Here is a 16,623-nt window from a genome sequence, read left to right as displayed (position 1 = left end):
GAAGCAAATCTGAACATCCAGGGGTCTTCGAAGGAGACAGACAAGAACAAGAAAGAGACTTGCAAACTGGAAAATGTAACAAAAATCCACTTTTCTCACTGCCCTGTTTACTGGGGGAAATATTTTTCATAAAAGCAATATTTCTGTTATGTCAAGGGTTATTAATGTGATTCTAAATGAATTAATACATGTTTAACCCTGTTTTATTCCTACTATGGTAAACACTGATAGATATAACCCACAGATGCAAAATTATCCTTGGGATCCTCCGTAATTTGTAAGACCATAGAGATATCCTGTGATCATAATTTTTGAGAATCACTGACTCACACAAACCTGGGCCACGACTCAGGGAGACAAGGTGACGAAGAGCGCACTGTGCAGTAAGCGAGGGATCGGGGCAAAGTCGCATTTCCCCGGGAAGGCCTGCCTGTCAACAGCGGTGTCTGGGGCTGGAGAGTCCCCCCTCTCCCTGGGTTTCACGTCTCACTCCCACAACGCGTCAGGTCCTCCCGCCGGGATACTAGTGACGCGACCGCAGTTCGCAATCCCATTGGGTGTCGGGTTTCTGGAGAACCCAATCAGCGGCACCGAGATTCCGGGTTCGAAAGTCCTGACCACACCCACAGGGACGCATCTACTCCTCAGACCCTGAAGGTCTGGGCCATGGGGCCCCGAACCGTCGTCCTGCTGCTGTCGGGGGCCCTGGCCGAGACCGAGACCTGGGCGGGTGAGTGCGTGGGGCGGGAGGAAAGGGCCTCTGCGGGGCCGGAGCGAGGGGAGCTTCGGGCGGGGACGCGGGATCCCCGGGAAGGCGCCTCTCCGCCACCCCCCTCCCCGCCCCGGCCTGTGCTCCCCCGTCCCTCCCCGCCTCCGCCCTGCCCTCCCGGCCGCCTGCACCTGCGCCCCGGGCCCAGCGCCCCTCCGAGCCCGCAGGCTCCCACTCCCTGAAGTATTTCCACACCGCCGTGTCCCGGCCCGGCCGCAGGGAGCCCCGCTTCGTGGTCGTCGGCTACGTGGACGGCACGCCGTTCGTGCGGTTCGACAGCGACGCGGCGAGTCGGAGGATGGAGCCGCGGGCGCCGTGGGTGGAGCGGGAGGGGCCGGAGTATTGGGACCGGGAGACGCGAAACGCCAAGGGCCACACCCAGCTTTCGCGACGGAACCTATGGATCGCTGTCGGCTACTACAGTCAGAGCGAGGCGGGTGAGCGGCGCGGGGTCGGGTCCACGTCACGAACCCCATCCCCACCGACGGGCCTCGGTCGCCCCGAGTGTCGGGGTCCGAGCGTCACACCGAGGCTGCGGAGCCCACCCCGCCCCGACCTTGGAAGAGCCCGCCGGAACTTTTAAGCGGTTTTACTTTGTTTGGACTTCGTCGTTTGTCCACCACCAGGGGTGGTGACAATCTGAGAGCTGACCGCGCGGGCGGTCTCACACCCTCCAGGGGATGTTTGGCTGCGACTTGGGGCCGGCCGGTGTGGCCGAGCACGGCAGCAACTACGCTCAGAGCGAGTGCGTGAAGTCGCTCCGCAGGCACCTGGAGAAGGGGAACCAGACGCTGCAGCGCGCAGGTACCAGGGGCCGCGGGGCCTCCGGGATCTCCCCTCCACTGGGGCTGGCTTCCCACCAGGAGGGGAAAGTGGACTCAGTGTCAGAATACCACCTCCCCCATGGGTGGGGAGAAGGAGATCAGCCTCCGTGTTCATGTTCCTACTATTGAGTGACTCACCCAGAGGGCCGCTTTCTCTATAGGACAATTGAGGAATCCAGTCTCTCCCGGGAGGCAGGTGGAGACCATCAGCGGTTCCTTTTGACCCTAACAGCCACCTTGTGAACCTTGACTTAACCTCCATCTGAGAATATCTCTGTTCTGCGCCTGAGAACATCTTTGGACATCTGACTCCAGGTTTTCTGACTCAATCACCTGCCACCATTGTCAGGACCAACAGTGTGCTCTCCCCCTTAGACCTACAGCGTCCTACCCTGGGCCATCTCCCTGATTCTAGAATTTTCCAAGGATTAGGAGATCCCAAAGGCTAGGCTGGTGTCTGGGTTTTGTGCTTTTTTCATCTGAACCAATTGCCCTGTCCACCTCAAGATGGTCAAATGAATGCTGTTTCAGTGGTCCATAAAGGTACACCCAAGTGTGGATTTCTGATTCTTCTTCCTCAGAACCGCCCAAAACACATGTGAGCCATCACCCCATCTCTGACCATGATGTCACCCTGAAGTGCTGGGCCCTGGGCTTCTACCCTGCAGAGATCACCCTGACCTGGCAGCAGGACAGGGAGGACCTGACCCAGGACACAGAGCTTGTGGAGACCAGGCCTGCAGGGGATGGGACCTTCCAGAAGTGGACAGCTGTGGTGGTGCCTTCTGGACAGGAGCAGAGATACACGTGCCATGTGCAGCATGAGGGGCTGCCCGAGCCCATCACGTTAACATGGGGTAAGGAGGGGTTTGGGGTAGAGCCTCTTCTCAGGAAACCTTCTGGAGAATTTTGGCAAAGTGTGGACTCAGGCTACAGGTCTGGGCCCCTCACCTTCCCTTCCCTTTCCAGAGCCACCTACTCAGCCCATCATGGGCATCATTGCTGGTCTGGTTCTTTTTGTGATCACTGTGGTCATTGTAGCTGTGATCTGGAGAAAGAAGTGCTCAGGTAGGAAACTGAGTTTTCTTGTCCCCTTGGGGGGTTTCCTAGGTATGAGATGGCCCTGCCTTGTTACTGGGAAGTACCATCCACACACATGGACTTGCCCACTCTGGAGCTGACTACTAACATTCACTCTGTAGCAAACACTTATGAAAAGGAAGGGCAAATTTTCATCTTGGTAATTCTGGTGATGGGGACCTGATTCCCAGCAGTCAAAGGACAGAGAGGAAGGTCCCTGCTGAGAACAGACCTCCAGCGAGTCAGGTGGTTCAGTGACCACACACCTCGGTTCTTCATGTTTCCTGATGCTGTTCTGAGTTTTCAGTCACAATTCTACAAACTTCATTTTGGACCAGGGCTAGGAGCTTCCTCTAGGATCGCATGGCCCAGCCTTGTCCAGGCCTCTGACGTGATGTTTTCTTCCCACAGGTCAAATAACAAGAAACTACTCCCACTCTGCACATAAGGATGGAGGGGGTGATCCCTGAGACCCTTGGTTAGTGTAGACAGGACCCCGTGGGGAGCTCACCCACCCCATAGCTCCTGTTCTTTCCCCCAGTAGGCAATGACATTGCCCAGGGCTGTGATGTGCGTCTCACAGCAACTATAGTGAGACCTCTGAGGGCCTGATGTGGGGAGGGTTTGGGGCACTAGGGACACTTTGAGCATGCAGGGGGCTGTTGAGAATGTCCGCACTTATGTGATTGACCTAAATTTGTACATGATTGTTTTTCACAGCATGAGACCAGCTGCCTTGTGGGGCCTGAGAGATGCAAGATTTGTTCACACTCCCACTTGGTAACACCAACAACCCCTGACTTCTCTTTGTGCAAAAAGTGTCAGAAAGTGTCTGTGTTCCTATGAGCATAATGTGAGGAGGTGGGGAGAGTGGCCCACCCTGCCCACCACGCCCCCTTCCCATACTGACCTGCCTTCTCATTTCTGATGTACTCTCCTGTTCCAGCAGAGGCAGGGCTGGACCGTCACCATCCCTGTCTTTATTTTATGCTGGACTGAGTACGAATGACTTACTTCCCTATTGAAAATGAGAATCCAGATATGAGTTTGTGTTTTTTAACACTTGGCATGTGGGGTTGATGGGGTAATAAAAGAGGAGATTTGTAAAATTGAGACAGCAAATAAGCGGAAGCACTGAGAACCTTCCAGAACTTTTGTTTGCTGTGTTGAGTCTATTGCAGGTGGGGATAGGAGAAGGCTCCGAGGAGCCGAGCGGGGATGGGGCCTGTGCCCAGTCAGTGTTCAGTGCATCATGGGTATGACATGCTCACCCCTCAGCTGGGTCATCTTTCTGCTCTGTGTCCTGCCCCTTCTGTGGAAGCTTGTCTCACCAGGACCTGTGATCACAGAGACCTGTCACCAGGACCTTGTGCAGCAAGAGCTTCCTGTGACTGACAGCTTAGGCTCAGGCCCAGGTCATGACATAGCCCCCATTTTGGGTGGTTTTTTTCATTGTTTCTGTAGAGCATCAGGCCTGTTCTTGCTCTTGTGTACTTGTCCTGTTCTCCCCTGGGCGACCCCGTCAGTTACAGCAGCGGGTGTCCTTTGGGCTGTGGTTCCCACAGGCCTAATTCAGGCCCTGCACACAGGAATCTCTGTGGTATGGAGGGATGAACTTCCAGATTCATCCATGTCTTCCCCTCCCTCTAGAGCTATTGTCTGGATTATTCTTTAGATTCCGGAGATAGAGAGAGGAGGAATCTGAAAGGTTCTCATCCTTATTAAACTTCAGTTAGTTTCTACCTTCTCTGCTGCTCTGTTCTCTCTCCCTGCCCTTAGTTCAGTGATCTTAGTGCTGGCTCCGATCCAAGTGCATGGATTTATAAAGCAGAGTCTAACATGGATTTCTAGGTGGTTGGAGAAAAGGACCCGTAAAGCCTAAGTACAGTGTTTCTGAAGAGAGAACTCTGTGTGCTCTGTGCGCCCGAGACATGGTGGCGGGGGGGGAGGGGCTGAGCAGAGCGAGGGAGGGGAGGGTAGCCCGGACGGCGAGGTGGGCGCACGGGGGGCGGGAGCTGCCACAGAACATCTGTGCCTGAGGCGCATCTGGAAGAGGGGGTCCTCTACCTGCTCATTCATTCAACTGATAATTGTCATGTGGCACATACGGGCCACACTGTTTCATCTAGGACACCTCAGTGAGACTAAGGAGAGGGAAAACTTGCTGGTCTTGTAGAGACTATGTTCTAGTGGTAAGGGGCAGACTGCGCTTGTCTCTCAATGTGGGGATTGGGGCAGTGGCCCGCTTGGGCAGTCAGTAATCCAGGTGTAATTTTGATTCCTCAAAAACTTAAGTACTAAGAGCCTACTGTTGACTGGACGCCTTCGTGATAAAATATACAGTTGTTTAACATATATTTTATATGCTACATATATTATATACTGTATTCTAATAATTAAGCTAGAGAAAATAGTAAGAAATCCCAAGGAAGAAAAATGCATGGATGGTATTTACTGGATAAAAGTCCACAGGTAAGGGGTGGTGCACAGTCCAAACCAGGGTCATTCAGAGGTGACCTGTGTATTGTGTAAGCTCAGTACCTAAGGGAAGGGTTTAAATAGGAAGTTGGTAGGTGCTGTGAGGAAGGTGACTCAGAGAGCACTGTGCTGGGACAGGTATGATGGCTACTCTACTCCAGGGATCAGAGGAGCCTCACTGAGAAGGTGACCTCTGAGAGGTTTGAAGGACATGAAGGAGTTGTGTAAGAGGAGGTCTGGGGGGAGCTCTTTCCAGCCAGGGAACCCCCAGCGCACACGCACTAGGGCAGGGGCGCGTCCTGTGTTCACGGAAAGGTGAGGAAGCTGGGTGGCTGGAGCAGAGAGCAGACGAAATGAGGTCAGATGTCAGCCATGTCACGGAGGTCTGAGGATATTAGAAGGCTTTTGAGTTTTCTCTAAATGAGGTGTGGAGTTACAAGAATGAACGAACAGATCAATGGGATTGACTTTCTAGCAGCACCTTGCAGAATGGAGAGATGCAGGGCAAGCGACCAGTAGGGAAAGTGTAGGAAACCAGCGAAGTGTCCCAGGTGGGGGACGTGGGCTGTACGGCTGGGGCATAAGGAGGGAAAATAGTAAGAAGGGATGGGGTGCTGGAAATATTTACAGATGGACTTTGCAGCATTTCCTAATGGATTCATTCTGGGTGGTGAGAAGGAGGAATCAAGGAGGGCATCCAGTATTTCAGACTGCAAGTAGAAATGTGGGGTGCCTTCATGGAAATGGAGAAGACTCTAGAAGTAGCATATCTGGGGAAGCAGCATCACAGGCATCCACTTTAGGAATATGGAATCTGAGATGTCTATTAGGAATGAAAGCAGAGTTGGCAGTTGGATACAGAGTGCAGGGTAGGAGAAATATCTGGGTGGGAGAAATAGATTTGGGAAGTGATGTCATATAAATGATGTTTAAAGCCTTCAGCAGAGATGAGGTCACCAAGGGGGCGATGGCCTTAGAAGAGAAAGGAACAGGACCAAACCCTGGACTCCTCAGGGCTCAGCAAGCTGATCAGAGCGCACACCCAGAGCGTACTGCACAGTCTGGTTCTGCATCTAGAAGACACATAGATCAGGGAGGCCCAACCTTCAACGTGCACAGGAATTGCCTGGACTATGAAGATCTAGCCAGTCTGGAGTAGAGCGTGAGATTCTGGGTTGATAACGGGTCGGTGCTGCCGCTGCTGCTGATCTTCGGATCCCACGCTGAGTAGCAAGCACATAGAGCGGGATCCCCACATGGCTGTGCACCAACCTCTCCCGTAGGCCTTATTAACTGATTCCTAGGCCCTCGCCCAGCATTCTAAGACGGTGGGTCTTGGGAGAGGCCTGAGTATTTTGTAACAAAGCCAAAAGCAACTCTTGGGGCTCCACCAGATAGGGAAACAATGAAGTCATTGATGAGAGCACTCATTGTGGGAAGAGGTCTTACATACACATTTAATTGGTTTTTGGGGGATGCCTGGGTGACTCGGTTGGGTGTCCAACTCTTGGTTTTGGCTCAAGTCGTGATCTGAGGGTCATGAGATTGAGCCCCGAGTCAGGCTTCCCACTCAGCGTGGAGTCTGCTTGAAATTCTCTCCCTCTCTCTCTGCCCCTCCCCCCCACACACGCAGGTGCGCCCACTCTCTGTCTCTCTTTCAAATAAATAAACAAAATCTTTAAATGGTTTTTTTGTAGGAAGAAAAATGCAAGACATGCTGGGAGAAACATATTTTCTCTCCCAGGGGGCACAGCCAGGTGGCAGATGAGGAAGTGCTTATCAGCTCAACATAAAATCTTGGAGTTACTAAGAGTGTAGGTCTTAATGTTTGCATCTCACAAGGAAATGGTAACTATGTGACATGCGGGTATTAGCTAATGCTGTGATTTTAGTGGTTATTATCATTTTGCAGGATAGAAATATATCAACCAACAGGTTGTACCCCTGAGCTTGCTTACACAATGGTGTATATCATATCTCTGTAAAGCTGGAAAAAAATGTCTGAAATCTTGCTCTTGGAAACTCTTCCCTACATGGGTTTCTGACTCCTTGTGATACGTATGTACAGTTACAGAGAGATTTAGGGAAGAGAGAGGGCATATGGCGCTTGTTTTGTTTCAAGGAAAGCCACTGAGCAGGCTTGAGGCTACACAGCCGGGAGCAGAATCCACACTGGACCCTCGATGGAGGCCCACATACAGCCAGCACCCTGCTACTGGGTATCAATGCCCCTGTCCACACCACTGACTCCCCTGAGGGAGGACACTGGGCCCTGAGGCTGGGACTGCTATCGCAGCTGCCCCCGACCACTGCATGACCCCGCTGTGACACTGCTCGGACCCCCTGCGCCCAATGCATGGACGCTGTCCCAGTGTGTCTGTCACGTGTCCTGAGTCTGGCAGGTGGTCACGTGAGTGTTGACACTTCATGTCATGTCCAACTGCAAGACTGACAAAGTGGGTTCTCTTCTCTATGGATGGAGGTGGTCTCTGCTTCCATCAAGATTGTTTACGTGTGGAAAGCCTCCTTTACTTGGGAAGAGACGTACAAGTTCTGGGAATGGACATTGGGGGTCAGGAATGTAAATGAATGATGGGTTTCCACATGTGGAGCAGTGATCTGAGACTAGAACTTGATTGGGTACATTGTAGGCATGCAAGTCTGCTTGGATGAAGGAGTGACTCATAAATGGCATCTTTCAACTTATTCCCTTGATGCTTGTTATGGGTCCAGCTTATGTCTACTCCAGTTCCTACTCACAAATAAGTGGAGTAGCATTGTTGCATGATGAAGTGATTATTCAACATGCCTTCTCCCAGCCTTTGTCTCTTCCCGGGGTTAAAAACCCAGATCTGTATCACTTCAGATGATCCACATACATACACTGACATTTTACATTTCTTTATACATGCACATATTTCTGAGGAGAGTATCCATATTAGGTTTTAGTGGCCTCCACAAAAGTCTAAAAAACCACTCCATTTTATTTTATTTTTTAAAAGATTTTATTTATTTGACAGAGAAAGACACAGCGAGAGAGGGAACACATGCAGGGGGAGTGGGAGAGGGAGAAGCAGGCTCCCCGCCGAGCAGGGAGCCCAATGCGGGACTCGATCCCAGGACCCCAGGACCATGACCCGAGCCGAAGGCGGACACCTAACGACTGAGCCACCCAGGCACCCCTGTCCATGTTTTAATTGCATTACTTGGTTTCTGGTGTTAAGTTGTATCAGTTTTTTTAATATATTTTGGATACTAACCTTTTATTGGACATGTCATTTGCAAATATCTTCTCCCATTCAGTATGTTGTCTTTTAGTTTTGTTGACTGTTTCCTTTGCTGTGCAGAAGCTTTTTATTTTGATGTGGTTCCAATAGTTTATTTTTGCTTTTGTTTCCCTTGCCTCGGGAGACAGATCTAAAAAAATGTTGTCATGGCCAATGTCAGAGAAACTACTGCTTGTGCTCTTTTCTAGGATTTTTATGGTTTCAGGTCTCACATTTAATCCATTTTGAGTTCATTAATTCTTAATCCATTTTGAGTTTATTTTGGGTATGGTGTAAGAAAGTGGTCCAGTTTCATTTAGTTCTTGTCTTACTTGACCAAACAGCAAACTTCGGCTCTGTTAACCACTCCCTAATTCCTGAAATTTTGCCTTGCTGTACTAGTCAGTGTTCTCCAGAGTAACAGAACCAATATGATTACAGGTAGGTAGGTAGGTAGGTAGGTAGGTGATAGATTTAGTATAAGGAAACAGCTCACGTGACTCTGGAGGCTGACAAATTCCAGGATCTGCCGTTGGCAAGCCAGAGACTCAAGAGAGCTGATGGTATAATTCCAGTCTGAAGGCCTACAGGCTAGAGACCCAGGAAGCGCGGATGTTTCAGTCTGAGCCCAAAGGCAGGAAAAAAAACCGCAAACATGTCCAGCTCAAGGAAGTCCAGCAGGAGGAACCTTCCACTCACTTACCAGAGGGTCAGCCTTTTATTCTATTCAGGCCTCTAACTGACTTGATGGGGACTCCCACGTTGGGGAGGGCAATCTGCTTTACTCAGTCCACTGATTCAAATGTCAGCTTCATCCAGAAACACCCTCACAGAACCCAGAATAGTGTCTGACCGAATGTCTGGCACCTGGTGACCCAATCAAGTTGACACATAAAATTAGCCATCACATTTGCCCTCTGAGATATACTACCACTTATTTCTTCTCCTGTTTGCCTGCTACCCTTACTCGGTCTCTGCAGGTGGCTCCTCTTGTGTGTCACTAGTCCTCAGTGCTCTGTTTGGGGTATTTTTCCTGCAGCCTCCTCTCCCTGGGGGATTTTAGTCTCCCTTATGACCCCTGGGGCTGTCTGTACACATTTGTATCGCCAGCCCAGGTGCCATGTCTGAGCTCTCAGCTCTATGTGGAGAAGCCTCAAAGCCCTTGTGAGTAGCTGTCTCATGTCCCGATGTGGGTAGCAATTTCGTAAGATCACTTGATAGGGCATTTCTTTTTGTCACAAGTGTCAATCTCAACGCTAACTTGAGTATACTTCACGCATGGATTTTTCCACAAGCGTGTGTGAAAGATCTTGAATCAACAGCTCTTCTGTTCCAGCACTTACGCTCTCCCAGTTTGCGAATATTTATCTTGACAGCCAATCTAGTGGATGTTGGAATGGAGGTAGGTCTGATATCATGTGGCACACTTATCGCCTTCGGGCATCGTGGCAGAGTAAATTCTCAAATCCACCTGGTAACAGTTGAATTCCTAAAAGCAGCTGTCTAGGACTACTTTAATTATTTCCAACCATTGCTATGGAAGATGATGTCCAGAAGACTATCCGGAAAAATTAAAATGTGTGTGGACCGTGGAGGGGAGCATACTAATTAGCATGCATAGGGACTCATTCCATGCAATTTTCTTTTTGGCATTATCAAACTCAACAATCCTAAAACAGAAATTCATGCTTGACCAATATGTTCCCCCATTTTCCTCTTCCTGAGTTACTTTGGTGAATAATCTCACTGAGATCATTGTCCAAGGCAGAAGCCCAGTCATCACCTTAACTCCATGCTCTCTTTCATCCCCACATCCAATCAATCAGAAGTCTTGCTCAATACACCTGCTAAATATCTGTGAAATCCTTCCACTTCTCCCCACCCCAACTGCCAATGCCTTAATTCATAGCCATGAGTGCAGATGGATCCTTGGTGGAGGACAGGGATATAATCAACAGCCGCAGAGCCTCAGTCCTCAGCAGGGCCATCAGTGTGCCCATCATGCTTACTCGAGCCGTCTTCCTACAGGAGTCCTCTAACAGAGACCTGTTAGATGTGGTTCCAATGCTTGGATTATTGGAATTGCTTAAGTGACCTCCCTGGATCCTCTGTCTTCCCCCCTCTAACCTACCCTCCACACAGCAACCAGATTGATCTTCCCAAAACAGAGGAAAATGTCGCTCCCCCCAATTATAACCTCCAGTGATGGCTCACTGTTCTTAGGATAAGGCCCTAACTCCATAGTAGGGGCTGATCACTTTGTCAGCTGCATCTTCTCCACTCCCACCAATGTGTGTGCCCTTGGGCAAGTGATGTAATCTCTCATTGCCTCCATTTTCTCATCTATAAAATGGAATTATAACGGTTGAATTAACAAGAGTTAATTCTTTTAAAGTGCTGGTAACAATGCTAATTGGTAACAATTATCTATCATTAACTAATATTATTACTTCTCTTTAGGAACTCTACAATCCAGCCACACAGAATGTCTTTCACTTCTTCAAGGAGGCCATGCTCTCTCTCTCACCTCCACGGCTTTCCACTTCTCTCTACCCAGAACACTTCTCCCCTCCCCAGCCCTACTCTCTCCTCACCCTTAACCTGGTGACCCCCTAGTTGTCCTTCAGGTCTTAGTTTAGATGTCTAATGCTCTAGGAAGCCTTCTATGTCCCTTATACTGTGCCTTTCTGTGTTCTCTTGACTCCCAGTACTATTTCCTTTTTTTTTTTTTTTTTTTTAGTAGGCTCCATGCCCAGTGTGGAGCCCAACATGGGGCTTGAACTCACGACCCTGAGATCAAGACCTGAGCTGAGATCGACAGTTGGATGCTTAACTGGCTGAGCCACCCACGTGCACCCCCAGTACTATTTCTGTGTGAACATCTGTTATTCTATGTGTTCTCCAGGATAAGTCCCATAAGGTCATAGATTGTGGTAATGCTAGAATCTAGCACAGTGCCTGGCACGTAGTAGGTATTCAGCAGGAAATATTTGTGGAACAAATGAATGAATGCTGAGAACTTCCCCAGGGGTTCAGAAGCTAACTTCTCCTTAGAAGAGCAAAGAAAGGTAAATAATCTGGCCCCCTCATATTTAGGCATCTGAAGGGGAGGTAGTAGAGGTTCTATTTTCCATTCCCCACATTTCAGGACCTGTTGCAGAAGGGTAAGGAGGTTCTTCATTTTTTTTTCAAATTTTTATTTAAATTCTAGTTAGTTAACATACTGTGTAATAGTGGTTTCAGGAGTAGAATTTAGTGATTCCTAACTTAACATATAACACCCAGTGCTCATCATAACAAGTGCCCTCCTTAATACTCACCTCCCTCCATCAAACTTCAGTTTGTTCTCTACCGTTGAGCCTCTTATGGTTTGCTTCCCTCTTTTTTTTTTCCCCTTCCCATACGTTCATCTATTTTGTTTCTTAAATTCCACAAGTGAAATCATATGGTATTTGTCTTTCTCTGACTTATTTCGCATAGCATGATACACGTTCCATCCATGTGGTTGCAAATAGCAGGATTTCATTCTTTGTGATAGCTGAGTAATATTCCATTATACACGCACACACACACACACACACACCCCACATCTTCTTTATCCATTCATCAGTTGATGGGCACTTGGGCTCTCTCCATAGTTTGGCTATTGTTGATAATGTTGCTATAAACATCAGGGTGCATGTACCCCTTTCAATCTGTATTTTTGAACCCGTTGGGTAAATACCTAGTAGTGCAATTGCTGGGTCATAGGGTGGTTCTATTTGTAACTTTTTGAGGAGCCTCCATACTAGGGAGGTTCTTCGAGTGGGAGTAGGAAGATAGTTCCTGCCGCTCTGTGGGGGTTGTACACTTGGAAACAGCTCTCATGACTAGAGACATTCACCGGGAAATCAGCCTGCTCGCAAGGTCAGCCCTTGAGCTGTACCTGGTGGCCTCTGAGTCAAGAGAAGCTGCCAGCTCCCAGGTCACACCATGCCTGGGAAGGATTCTCCGAAATAATTAGGATGCTACCTAGGACAACTTGTGGCCATGCTGGAAGAAGCCAGAGCTGGCTTGTATGGTGGGAACTCCTGGGTGGGAACCTTGTAGCCCAAGAGGGAGGGCTAACATCCAGATGCATGTGGCTCAGAATGAAATGTGGTTCACACCATCCAGCACTAGGGCTCCAGGCCTGGAGAGATGCCCAGTACTCCAGCCACAGTGCCCATGCCCACTCTCTGTTAGAGGACTCCTGTAGGAAGACGGCTTGAGTAAGCATGATGGGCACACCGATGGCCCTGCTGAGGACTGAGGCTCTGCGGCTGTTGATTGTATCCCTGTCCTCCGCCAAGGATCCATCTGCACTCATGGCTATGAAAACTCAGGTCACTGAAGAAGAGGGGGTGCAGGGGGTGGCATGGCATCTGCCTTCTCCCTGGGCCTCTGGGATTAGGTCTGGCCCCAATGGTTATGGGACTGATGGTCAGCAGCAAGTTTGCTGAGAAACTGGAGATTCTGAAAGTGTCCGTGATTCCAAAGGTGACTCAGTGTGGCCTAGACTTGTGGGAGGGCCGCTCTGCCTCTGCAGGGACACCACTGCCATCCTGCAGAGCAATTCCAGAGTGCCAGGAAGGAGACAGCACCCTTGGCCTGACTAGTGGCTTTTTCCACAAAAACTGGGAAGACCCAGGGTGAGAAGACCTTAGGAATCAACCATGTGGGGAGATGCCAGTGACGTTCTGGTAAATGTTTAACTGGCTATCCCAGCGGGGTCAGGGGGCTCCGATTTGTGGCATTCTGCCAAATTTCCATGGTGTAAATAATCCCACCGTGACTGATTTCAAACTACCAACATGACCTCACTGAATGTGGAATTAGGAAGTGATACACACAATCAGCTCTTGCAAGTCAGGGCACCACTGGCAGAGGGCTGGGTAAGGAGCTGAGGAACCGAGAAGAGCCACAGGTCAGGAGAGTCTTCACAGCTAGGCATAAACTCACAAAGGCACATGTCCTGGAAACCTGCCCAGTGTGGTGTCAATACTTACTTCAGACACATTTGGTTGTGCCTCCCTGAAGCTCCCTCAGTGGTCACCTAGTTGACTGCCTACATAGGGCAGTGCTGGTCTTATGCAGTTCTGAGGGGGTCTTCTGGGTCTGCCTTCCATGCTGTGAGGGCCCAAACTTGACTCAGAGATGCCCTTGAAGGCCCCTGGCTAGAGCTGGGGAGAGGCTGATCTCCAAAGAGCTGGTCCCTACATCCTAAGCGGAGGCAAATGGCCGGAGAACACTCTGGCAACCCAGGTCCTGAAGGTATGAAATGCCAGCTTCGTATCTTGGAGTGGATGCAGTCTGGAGTTTAAGGAATGTGAAGACACATCCAACATGCTAGCTCCATAGGTAGCACTGCTAAGCCCCTCCCACAGTAATCTGGAAAAACCTTTGTGGGAAGCTTTTGACCTTTTGACCCCTCCTAGAACAGACTGTAGGCTCACAGCAGCTTTTTTTTTTTTCAGTGCCATACCCCAAAAACATAGAGCAGCACCTAGTCAAAAATGGGTATTTAATAACTATTACTGAATCTACTGTAAACATCCAGAATTCAAATGGCTACTGTATGACAAAAAAGTTACACCAGATTAAAGTGTTCACAGAGCCCAAAGGGAAGTGGGTAGTAGAGACAGTGGGTCTGGAAATTGGATCTGAGGTGGGGATCTGCTATAGAATTTGGTAAAGCAAACAAGAAGCAGGATATGATGCATGGAGATTAAAGTAGTGAGCTCTGGTAACCCCTAGTGGGTACACTGTTCGGGGGTGCTGCAGAGAGGAGAAATACAGCATGTATTTACTGAGCACCTACTACAGACCCAACCCTCTCCTGGAATTTGTATGCTCTTCTAAACGGACGAAATTAGTTGAACAAGACAGTTCATTATTTCCTCATCAATACAAGGCCCATCTTCTCCCCCTACTCCTACTGCCTCAACTCCCATTTATAGAAAAAGCTAAAAGAAGTGACCAAGTGGGAAGTTTAACTGGTGTTCAGAAGAACAAGCTCTTGGCCTACTGTTAGCAGGGGCAGCATTCTGCTCAAATCAGGTCCTGTACCTGTTAACAAGACTGCCATCTCTTGGTGGGGGACAGTGATTACATGATTCTCTTTACTTTCGTAGGTTCTGAGCTTAGGACCACAATGCAAGTTAGATGTTCCTTCTCTTTATTTCTGTGTCAAATAGAGTTAATTGTTAGGATTCTTTAGAGGCCTAGAATGTGTTTTGAGAACATATTTAGGGCATCCCTAAGTTTCCAGGATGCCCTTAGCTATGAAGTGGGGAGATTCTATCCAGAGTCAGGATGTAAAAAGCAAACACGCAGTTGGAGAGAATCGCCCATCGCAGGCACTCTTGCAGCTGTGCTGACTGCCTGGATAGTCGTTCAGAGGAAAAAGTAGTGAGAGAAGGGCTGGAGATAGGTAACAGGGGGATTTAGGTCTTTCTCTAAAAAGAGCAGCTTCCAATCGGAGAAGCAGATGACGAGTATCCAGCTATCGAACCCACAAAGGGCAAAGTCCCCCACCCAGGCACAGTCTGATTGCTGAGATGAAGCACGCCTAGAGGTAGAGTAAGCCCTTTCTAGGTTAACGTAATCAGATGTATGTGGGACACCTGCCACTCACTGCAAAGCGCTTCACAGAGCAGGCTGGCTGTATTCATCTGTGTAATAAAGCTGACTCTGAAACAAACCCTTTTTACCCAGTTTCTCAGAGTCCTGTTGTAGAGAACATGCCTTTAATTAGAGTCAGACTACACAGTGGTGGGGCTCAGCTATACTGTGGTTTGGTGCCGCAGGCAGAAAAGTTACCATGTATTTTTCTAGGCAAGCAAATGTAGATGTTTAATATCAGATATCTCTCCAGGGAAAGAACATCCTGTAGCTCAGAGAAATGATGCAAAAGTTTGGGCTAATTTTTGGTTTGTCTTTTAAAGATAGAACATTCAGGTTTTTGCTTGTGAGCAGTGCCATAACTGGAATAATTATTTAGGCCTCACAACTGCATGTCAGGGTTTTTAAGGGATGAAGAAATTGATGCTCAGGGAGGTTGAATAACTTGCTCAAGGTCACATAGTTACAAATGGCAGGACTGGGATTCAAACCCAGCTAGTCTTTTAAATGTTTTCTTTTTCTTAGGCTTGTACTTAAGAGCTCAACTTTCTTAACTTGTGTGGCACACTGGAGAAGAACGTGGTGTTCGGAAAGCAGAGGTTGTAAGTCACCCTGTGTCTAGCAGCTGAAGGACGGAATGGTCAGTCTGTGAGATTAGTCTTAGCCGGTGGCCTTCAGGCTCTTCCAGTCAAGATGTTTCTTCTTCCAGGATCTTTGCTCTAACGATAAGAATGTTCACTGCAACACTGTTTTTAAGAGTAAAAAGTGGGAGGCATTGGTCCCTAACATGCCCAACAGCTCCCGGGTGTCCCGTGGTTCATGTCAGTTACCATGGGACCTTGGAGGGTTGCCCCCACCACCACTGGGGGCAAGGAGATACAAGTGTGAGAACATCAAAATGGGACATATTTTTGTAAATATCTAAAAAAAAAAAAAAAAACCCAACCAAAAAACAATGCTATGCAAGAATTACTTGTACAAACTACACAGCTCGTGCTTTGTTTTCTAGCATCCAAGACAACTTAGGAGGATTTCTGTGGCAATGAAGCATATTTTACTGGAAATGAAGTTGATTTTTTCAAGCTCCCAAAAGTAAACGTAAATGGCTGTTCATACAAAGTAATAGTTGCACTGTCTTTTTCTTGGGTGGTTGGGAGATCATTTTATGTTGGATACTCTGCCATAGGATTTTGTGGAATTGGGAGCCTAATTGATTTCATTCTTATTTCAGTGCGGATTGTTGGACCTTCAGATGGAAGTGCTTATCTTATAGATTCTTATGGAACCAGACTTACAAGACTATTACTAATAAAACATTTAGGAAAATAGTTACAATCATAAACATTTTTTAAAAGAAACAGACTGAGGGACACCTGGGTGGCTCAGTTAAGTGTCTGCCTTCGGCTCAGGTCATGATTCCAGGATTCTGGGATCGAGTCCCACATCGGACTCCTTGCTCAGTGGAGAGTCTGCTTCTTCCTCTCCCTCTGCCCCTCCCCCTGCTTATATTCTCTCTCTGTCAAATAAATAAAATCTTTTAAAAAATTTTAAAAAAAGAAACAGA

General features: G+C 48.6%; 1 protein-coding gene and 1 pseudogene across 2 annotated transcripts; both read left to right on the top strand.

Annotated features, from left to right (window-relative positions):
• The first annotated feature begins 613 nt into the window (after positions 1 to 613).
• LOC102730025 (popy Class I histocompatibility antigen, A-1 alpha chain-like) lies at positions 614 to 11,863 on the top strand. Of its 2 annotated transcripts, XM_081827412.1 has the most exons (5): positions 614 to 730; positions 937 to 1,206; positions 1,430 to 1,573; positions 2,175 to 2,450; positions 2,563 to 11,863. In XM_081827412.1, the coding sequence occupies exons 1-5, from the start codon at positions 667 to 669 to the stop codon at positions 2,772 to 2,774; spliced, it is 966 nt and encodes a 321-aa protein (XP_081683538.1). In that variant the 5' UTR covers positions 614 to 666; the 3' UTR covers positions 2,775 to 11,863. The 2 variants fall into 2 exon arrangements, with proteins under 2 accessions (XP_081683538.1, XP_081683536.1); XM_081827410.1 differs by lacking the exons at positions 614 to 730; positions 937 to 1,206 and having other exon boundaries at positions 1,213 to 1,573; positions 2,175 to 2,661; positions 3,394 to 3,453; positions 10,878 to 11,863.
• A 997-nt stretch (positions 11,864 to 12,860) lies between these two features.
• LOC145722904 (TM2 domain-containing protein 1 pseudogene) lies at positions 12,861 to 16,623 on the top strand (annotated as a pseudogene).

The sequence above is a fragment of the Leptonychotes weddellii genome, chromosome 8 (assembly GCF_054177405.1).
Source record: "Leptonychotes weddellii isolate Sample4059 chromosome 8, ASM5417740v2, whole genome shotgun sequence".
Taxonomy (NCBI): domain Eukaryota; kingdom Metazoa; phylum Chordata; class Mammalia; order Carnivora; family Phocidae; genus Leptonychotes; species Leptonychotes weddellii.
The sequence above is the reverse complement of the archived record's forward strand: the minus strand, read 5'-3'. Positions and strand labels throughout refer to the sequence as shown.